Source organism: Drosophila melanogaster, chromosome 3L (assembly GCF_000001215.4).
Source record: "Drosophila melanogaster chromosome 3L".
In the NCBI taxonomy this organism is placed as follows: Eukaryota; Metazoa; Arthropoda; class Insecta; order Diptera; family Drosophilidae; genus Drosophila; species Drosophila melanogaster.
In genome coordinates this window covers 11,966,740-11,975,909 of record NT_037436.4, presented here as the reverse complement: position 1 = coordinate 11,975,909, position 9,170 = coordinate 11,966,740, and the positions used below count along the sequence as shown (strand labels likewise).

Genomic DNA, 9,170 nt, shown 5'->3' with positions numbered 1-9,170 from the left:
TCGCAAAGTTATGAATGAATGTCACGAGCAAGGTCTTGTTCCACCTCAAGATCACTCAAAAGTTAAAAGAAAAGCCAGATAGGTAAAATAACGTTTTTTGAGAGCATGCTATTTATTTGTACTTTATGTACATTACTTTACTTTATTTGCTTAGGCACAGGTCTTGTCGCAAGTCTGGTTTACCGAGTTCCAGTACAGATCACTTGGACAATCCTTGATGAATCCAATATCTCCATCGCAATGTATGTATAAATGACAATCGTACGGATGTGGCAGAAATTGCACACCTTGATGAGCTCTACAGGAGGCGTTCGCATCCACGTTGGGAATTGTCTGGGTGGTCGCACTTGTCGGATCTGATGGATCGCCCGAGGATTCTTCTGGCTCATGCGTGGGAATTGATGGTTCTCCAGTGGGCTCTTCAGTGGAATCCGAAGTACCTTCATTGGTGGTTTCCCCCGCCGGTATTTTAGTCTCTTCAGTTGTTTCTTGAGTCGGTTGACCTGTGGGACTGTCAGTGGGTTGATCTGATGGATTAGACGTTTCTCCAGTGGGCTGTCCTGTGGGATCCGATGGATTTTCAGTGGATTCTTCGGTTGGCTCCGATGGTTCGTCGTTGGTGGGACTTCCCGTGGGATTCAATGGATTTTCAGTTGGCTCCGATGGATTTTCAGTAGATGTAATGTTCGAGGGCGGTTCAGTTGGTACTACTGTGGGCTTAGCAGTGGGCTTCCATGGTTCATCGGTCGAATCGGATGGGTCCTCCGATGAGTCATCTGTGGGATCCCAGGGATCATCAGTGGGGTCGTCAGGATCCTCAGGGGGCTTTGGTGAAGCAGTTGGCTTGACACATTGCCTGGCACTAAGAGCAGTTGCCAAAAGCATTAGCTGCAAGGACATCAACATCCAGACCACTGAAACCCAGAAGCGTTTGTCTTTAATATTAAAAAAATAATATTCATTTTCTTTTCAGGTACTTACACTTCATTGCAGCGACGATCGGTGATCTACAAACCAAAACCAATGAATAACTTGCAGTGGGCGGTGCATTTATAGCATTTCGAGCTGCATTTCATTCAGCCTTTAATTAGCATACAACAAGTCACTAAAGTGTACTCATTATCACTATCTTGTCCAAACATGATAAGACTGCAATAACTTGATTGATAATGAAATATTTATTAGAGAAACGGAAACAATTATAATTGGTTAATCAGAAACAAGATCGTTAAATCTACAAAATCGAATTGTAATGTTTTTAAATTTATTTATGGATGCTCCATTTTTTATTGTTACAATATACATATATGGTAATGCGTAACCCTTGAACTTCCGGTTATCTAGAACAAGTAATTGACTTTTCAATTATTCGTGATAAGATAATGTTGAGGCAAAAAAAAAAAAAATGTAACCAAGATAAGTCACAGAATCGAGAAGACTCATAAATGGATGTTGAAATCGTCAATAAATTTCTTATTGCTTCTAATTCATGGGATTTTCCCCTGAAGGAAACCATATTAAAGTAAATCGTGTAAGTCAACTTTAAAGTTTAATGCACATCTTTATAAAATATGATATATATAATTGTAAAAATAAAATACAGTAAACTATTTGCGAATCGCAGTTCATATGTTTCCGGATGCACTTGAAGTAACTAGGACAGAAGTACTATATTCCTAGAACACTTAATGCTGAAGCGTTAGTAGTTGAGAATGGTCAATACTGATAAAGCGTACTAATTAAGAATAGGCACGTAAATACCTAAGAATCGACAAGCAAATACTTAGCAATAATAACAATAAAACATTTATCGTGGATAATTTTATATTATCCTATTAATTGTGAACAATAAGATAAATTTTTGTCAACCTTGTAGAAAAAACCATTTTTTATAATATGTATGATAATTACTTTAACGTGCAATGAGAAAATTCGTTTCGATTTACTTTTTATAGAAAATTGAACGGCAATAAATTTATCAAAAGATGTGAAGTTGATTTAGTATGACTTATGACTGTCAATACACGTGTAAATGAAGTAGATTCCACAGATAACCAAGAAGAGATTAGTTCTGTATAAAGTTGAGGAATATGCTATATAAGCACAGTACTCTAGTAAAAAGTTCTACTCTGTCGGAACGGGTAATTTTTAAAACATGAAAGGTAGTTCAGGCTGTTTTACACAATGAACTGGAACCAATATCGTAGTTTTCTTAAGGTTTTCAGATAATCGGATTACTTGGATTGTTTGCACTCCTTGTAAGTGGATCGACCTCGTCTGGAGAAGATACCAACATCAAACTAACAACAGACGAATCTACTACTGTGGAGGATACCACGGAGGTTTTAGTCACAACACTACCACCTCCAGTCCTGTGTGCTGATGAAGATCTGTTTCTCCCAGCACCCGACTGCAGAGAGTATTATCAATGCCTGTACGGTGAGGGAATTTTAAAGATATGTCCAGACGGCCTCTATTGGGATCGGGAGCTGAATGTTTGCGCCTGGGACTCACAGCATTGTGCTGATGACAAGAACGAGACCACCACACCATCGACCTTGAATTGCGCATCCGGGTTACCATTTTTGCCCTATATACCGGACTGCACTAAGTTTATCCAGTGCGTCTACAATATTGGCTTTAAACTAAGCTGCCCGAGTGGTTTGTATTGGAACCAACCTCTTCAATCGTGTGACTATACCTGCGATAATGCGATTGAGTTCTCTGGCGCACACCAAGTGCAATAACCGCAAATTTAAGAGGTAGTATTTTGTAACACCCAAAAATGTACATTAATACCAAGCAAAATAAAGAAATAGCAATACAACGTAATTGGTTTTCATCAGACAATTGAGTTCCTATTAAAGATAACGGACTTCGCGAAAAAGATCAGATAAGATGGTGAATGAGCTTCGATTGGGTTTATAAATATGATTGCACAAAGCACAGGTATCATTTCAACAAATGCTTCTGTGCAACTCGAAAGTAAGGCGGTAGAGATGAAGAATAAAAAGTGGAATTTTAGGGAATTTATAATATGTGTTGCGGTGACAGTAGTACTTACAAAAATAGTGCACGTAAAAACTCAACATCAACAGTCATTACAAAAACTAAGTAATCAATACGTGATACGTGATGGTGATACTCAGTATATAAAATCTCGGACAAGTGAAAAAGTTAGCCAATTAAACTTAAACAAAAACAATGACACGGCATCAAAACTGAAAATTGGCGCACCATACTACTATCAAATAAAAATAACCAGTCCCACCAAAATCAAATCGCTACCGGTTGAAGTAGAAAATGATAGAAAAGATAGTTCGGGAATTGATACTACGGTAGAAGATTTAACACCGATTCCTGAGGAAACTACCACTGTCGCCCAGGAAACAACTTATGATCCTGAAGGGAGCACCACGAGAGAAGACGACACAACTGTTGCAATCGAGACAACTACCGAAAAACCTGAGGATGATACAACTGTAGAAGATTCAACACCGATTCCTGAGGAATCTACCACTGTCGCCCAGGAAACAACTTATGATCCTGAAGGGAGCACCACGAGAGAAGACGACACAACTGTTGCAATCGAGACAACTACCGAAAAACCTGAGGATGATACAACTGTAGAAGATTCAACACCGATTCCTGAGGAATCTACCACTGTCGCCCAGGAAACAACTTATGATCCTGAAGGGAGCACCACGAGAGACGACGAGACAACTGTTGCTATCGAGACAACTACCGAAAAACCTGAGGATGATACAACTGTAGAAGATTCAACACCGATTCCTGAGGAATCTACCACTGTCGCCCAGGAAACAACTTATGATCCTGAAGGGAGCACCACGAGAGAAGACGACACAACTGTTGCAATCGAGACAACTACCGAAAAACCTGAGGATGATACAACTGTAGAAGATTCAACACCGATTCCTGAGGAATCTACCACTGTCGCCCAGGAAACAACTTATGATCCTGAAGGGAGCACCACGAGAGAAGACGACACAACTGTTGCAATCGAGACAACTACCGAAAAACCTGAGGATGATACAACTGTAGAAGATTCAACACCGATTCCTGAGGAATCTACCACTGTCGCCCAGGAAACAACTTATGATCCTGAAGGGAGCACCACGAGAGAAGACGACACAACTGTTGCAATCGAGACAACTACCGAAAAACCTGAGGATGATACAACTGTAGAAGATTCAACACCGATTCCTGAGGAATCTACCACTGTCGCCCAGGAAACAACTTATGATCCTGAAGGGAGCACCACGAGAGAAGACGACACAACTGTTGCAATCGAGACAACTACCGAAAAACCTGAGGATGATACAACTGTAGAAGATTCAACACCGATTCCTGAGGAATCTACCACTGTCGCCCAGGAAACAACTTATGATCCTGAAGGGAGCACCACGAGAGAAGACGACACAACTGTTGCAATCGAGACAACTACCGAAAAACCTGAGGATGATACTACGGCAGAAGATTCAACACCGATTCCTGAGGAATCTACCACTGTCGCCCAGGACACAACTAATGATCCTGAAGGGAGCACCACGAGAGAGGACGACACAACTGTTGCAATAGAGACAACTACCGAAAAACCTGAGGATGATACTACGGCAGAAGATTCAACACCGATTCCTGAGGAATCTACCACTGTCGCCCAGGAAACAACTTATGATCCTGAAGGGAGCACCACGAGAGAAGACGACACAACTGTTGCAATAGAGACAACTACCGAAAAACGTGAGGATGATACAACTGTAGAAGATTCAACACCGATTCCTGAGGAATCTACCACTGTCGCCCAGGACACAACTAATGATCCTGAAGGGAGCACCACGAGAGAGGACGACACAACTGTTGCAATAGAGACAACTACCGAAAAACCTGAGGATGATACTACGGCAGAAGATTCAACACCGATTCCTGAGGAATCTACCACTGTCGCCCAGGAAACAACTTATGATCCTGAAGGGAGCACCACGAGAGAAGACGACACAACTGTTGCAATCGAGACAACTACCGAAAAACCTGAGGATGATACAACTGTAGAAGATTCAACACCGATTCCTGAGGAATCTACCACTGTCGCCCAGGAAACAACTTATGATCCTGAAGGGAGCACCACGAGAGAAGACGACACAACTGTTGCAATCGAGACAACTACCGAAAAACCTGAGGATGATACTACGGCAGAAGATTCAACACCGATTCCTGAGGAATCTACCACTGTCGCCCAGGACACAACTAATGATCCTGAAGGGAGCACCACGAGAGAGGACGACACAACTGTTGCAATCGAGACAACTACCGAAAAACGTGAGGATGATACAACTGTAGAAGATTCAACACCGATTCCTGAGGAAACTACCACTGTCGGCCAGGAAACAACTTATGATCCTGAAGGGAGCACCACGAGAGAGGAAGACACAACTGTTGCAATAGAGACAACTACCGAAAAACCTGAGGATGATACTACGGCAGAAGATTCAACACCGATTCCTGAGGAATCTACCACTGTCGCCCAGGAAACAACTTATGATCCTGAAGGGAGCACCACGAGAGAAGACGACACAACTGTTGCAATGGAGACAACTACCGAAAAACGTGAGGATGATACAACTGTAGAAGATTCAACACCGATTCCTGAGGAATCTACCACTGTCGCCCAGGACACAACTAATGATCCTGAAGGGAGCACCACGAGAGAGGAAGACACAACTGTTGCAATAGAGACAACTACCGAAAAACCTGAGGATGATACAACTGTAGAAGATTCAACACCGATTCCTGAGGAAACTACCACTGTCGGCCAGGAAACAACTTATGATCCTGAAGGGAGCACCACGAGAGAGGACGACACAACTGTTGCAATCGATACAACTACCGAAAAACCTGAGGATGATACAACTGTAGAAGATTCAACACCGATTCCTGAGGAATCTACCACTGTCGCCCAGGACACAACTAATGATCCTGAAGGGAGCACCACGAGAGAGGACGACACAACTGTTGCAATCGATACAACTACCGAAAAACCTGAGGATGATACAACTGTAGAAGATTCAACACCGATTCCTGAGGAATCTACCACTATCGCCCAGGAAACAACTTATGATCCTGAAGGGAGCACCACGAGAGAAGACGACACAACTGTTGCAATAGAGACAACTACCGAAAAACCTGAGGATGATACAACTGTAGAAGATTCAACACCGATTCCTGAGGAATCTACCACTGTCGCCCAGGACACAACTAATGATCCTGAAGGGAGCACCACGAGAGAGGACGACACAACTGTTGCAATCGATACAACTACCGAAAAACCTGAGGATGATACAACTGTAGAAGATTCAACACCGATTCCTGAGGAATCTACCACTGTCGCCCAGGACACAACTAATGATCCTGAAGGGAGCACCACGAGAGAGGAAGACACAACTGTTGCAATAGAGACAACTACCGAAAAACCTGAGGATGATACAACTGTAGAAGATTCAACACCGATTCCTGAGGAAACTACCACTGTCGGCCAGGAAACAACTTATGATCCTGAAGGGAGCACCACGAGAGAGGACGACACAACTGTTGCAATCGATACAACTACCGAAAAACCTGAGGATGATACAACTGTAGAAGATTCAACACCGATTCCTGAGGAATCTACCACTGTCGCCCAGGACACAACTAATGATCCTGAAGGGAGCACCACGAGAGAGGACGACACAACTGTTGCAATCGATACAACTACCGAAAAACCTGAGGATGATACAACTGTAGAAGATTCAACACCGATTCCTGAGGAATCTACCACTGTCGCCCAGGACACAACTAATGATCCTGAAGGGAGCACCACGAGAGAGGACGACACAACTGTTGCAATCGATACAACTACCGAAAAACCTGAGGATGATACAACTGTAGAAGATTCAACACCGATTCCTGAGGAATCTACCACTATCGCCCAGGAAACAACTTATGATCCTGAAGGGAGCACCACGAGAGAAGACGACACAACTGTTGCAATAGAGACAACTACCGAAAAACCTGAGGATGATACAACTGTAGAAGATTCAACACCGATTCCTGAGGAATCTACCACTGTCGCCCAGGACACAACTAATGATCCTGAAGGGAGCACCACGAGAGAGGAAGACACAACTGTTGCAATCGAGACAACTACCGAAAAACCTGAGGATGATACAACTGTAGAAGATTCAACACCGATTCCTGAGGAAACTACCACTGTCGGCCAGGAAACAACTTATGATCCTGAAGGGAGCACCACGAGAGAAGACGACACAACTGTTGCAATCGAGACAACTACCGAAAAACCTGAGGATGATACAACTGTAGAAGATTCAACACCGATTCCTGAGGAAACTACCACTGTCGCCCAGGAAACAACTTATGATCCTGAAGGGAGCACCACGAGAGACGACACAACTGTTGCAATCGAGACAACTACCGAAAAACCTGAGGATGATACTACGGCAGAAGGTTCAACACCGATTCCTGACACATCTACTACTGTTAACCAGGACACAACAACAGACGAAAGTAGCACTGTTGTGACTACGACGAATATTCCCAAGGAGAGCACAACGTTAGGCGATTCTACCCTATCACCGGGAGAAAACAGTACTGCAGGACAAGTTTCTACAAGTACCACGCTAGTATACGATACCACGAGTAGTCCAATTCCATCTTCCTCAAGATCCACAACCTTAGAACCCTCATCAAGTTCTTCCCCTGAAACCACAACTTCAAGTCTACCACCATTGTCTTGCAGTACCGGGTATCAATATTTACCCCATCCAACAAATTGTCATAAATATATTCACTGCAGCAACGGGCATGAACTAATTATGGAGTGCCCAGCTAATCTTTATTGGGACTATCATAAATTTGTTTGCAGTGGAGATTCAGGTGTTTGCTACAACGACACTGAAAATTCCAATCCAGAGGAGAAGGTTTGCGGACCTGGAGTGGATTTCCTTGCACATCCAACGGACTGCACCATGTATTTGCAGTGTAGTAATGGCGTGGCATTGGAGCGCAAGTGTCCAGATCCGCTGTATTGGAACCCGGAGATAAAGTCATGTGATTGGTCCAATAAATATTGCACAAATCTTCGGGCGAGTCAATCGATTTCTTGCGCAGCGGGCATGAATTTTAACGTTTTTCAAAGCGATTGCTCCAAATATGTCAAGTGTTTTGGCCTGAGAGGTGTTGTAATGAGCTGTAATTCAGGACTTTACTGGAATCCCGTTAGTCAAGTTTGCGAAAAGTCCCGGCGATTCTGCACATAAGAGTAAGTCCAATTAAAGTAGACAAAATTTTAATAAATAACATGCGGACACTTTTTTTCAGGAGCAGTGCAACGGCATTATTCATTGGACAATATTTACCTAAGAAATGAATAAAAAGATTGCGAATTATTAAAAATTTATTTATACTGTGGAAATTACAAATCGATTAATTAAAGTTAGCAAAATTATTAATATAATGAAACAGAAACTGAATGTTAAATTCCTATTGTTGTATATAAAAAAAAAAAAACACATTCAATCGCATTTTTATTTCACTGGGGTTTTTTTTTTAGATGATCTAAATAGATATTTTTGGATGCATGCAAATTTATTTCAATAGACTGAGACACTTTGGTAATGAACTACCCTATTGTTATAGAAACAAAAGGTAGTCTCAAATTCATCTCAAGGTGTTACAAAAAATTGGTCTCAATATAAATTCTTATTACGATGTAATAAAAATTTCATAGCACTTTATTCCCATTAAAATTGGAAAACAAGGTTAAAGATATTTTTAAGTGCAATTGTATCTAGTAAAATAAGTAATGGGTACACTGTAGCCGGATTATTTGCTTTCCACAGTTCCTAGGCCTTTTTCGTAGATCTTATCAATCTAGGTTTCAATTAAAAATATTACTAGCCTTGAAACACACCCCATACAGACGATGGGTATTCAAAAATTGAAAATTTAATGCTTCAGTTCAATTTAACACATGGTTTCATAGAAGCTCTTAGCAGATAAGGGTATAAAGCCGAATTCAACATTGAATGGGGGCTGGTAGAGACTGCTCTATATATAGATATGACGATGGGTAGTCTAAACAGAAAGCGAAAGCAAAT

At 41.9% G+C, this 9,170-nt stretch overlaps 3 protein-coding genes across 4 annotated transcripts; 2 read left to right on the top strand and 1 right to left on the bottom strand.

Moving 5' to 3' along the window:
* Positions 1 to 99: 99 nt before the first annotated feature.
* CG14125 (uncharacterized protein) lies at positions 100 to 1,005 on the bottom strand. 2 transcript variants are annotated; one of them, NM_001274802.1, is made up of 2 exons: positions 982 to 1,005; positions 100 to 935 (listed from the first exon to the last, which is right to left on the bottom strand). In NM_001274802.1, the coding sequence occupies exons 1-2, from the start codon at positions 986 to 988 to the stop codon at positions 151 to 153; spliced, it is 792 nt and encodes a 263-aa protein (NP_001261731.1). In that variant the 5' UTR covers positions 989 to 1,005; the 3' UTR covers positions 100 to 150. The 2 variants fall into 2 exon arrangements, with proteins under 2 accessions (NP_001261731.1, NP_648532.1); NM_140275.2 differs by having other exon boundaries at positions 100 to 914.
* Positions 1,006 to 2,119: 1,114 nt separating this feature from the next.
* Positions 2,120 to 2,825, top strand: CG42397 (uncharacterized protein). Its single transcript, NM_001169957.1, has 2 exons — positions 2,120 to 2,162; positions 2,218 to 2,825. Exons 1-2 carry the CDS (start codon positions 2,156 to 2,158, stop codon positions 2,745 to 2,747), a joined length of 537 nt encoding a protein of 178 aa, NP_001163428.1. The 5' UTR covers positions 2,120 to 2,155; the 3' UTR covers positions 2,748 to 2,825.
* A 105-nt stretch (positions 2,826 to 2,930) lies between these two features.
* Muc68E (Mucin 68E) lies at positions 2,931 to 8,567 on the top strand (the record flags this gene model as incomplete). The annotated part of the gene is made up of 2 exons (NM_206342.2): positions 2,931 to 8,332; positions 8,392 to 8,567. The coding sequence occupies one exon, from the start codon at positions 2,931 to 2,933 to the stop codon at positions 8,328 to 8,330; it is 5,400 nt and encodes a 1,799-aa protein (NP_996064.1). The 3' UTR covers positions 8,331 to 8,332; positions 8,392 to 8,567.
* Between the last annotated feature and the right edge of the window lie 603 nt (positions 8,568 to 9,170).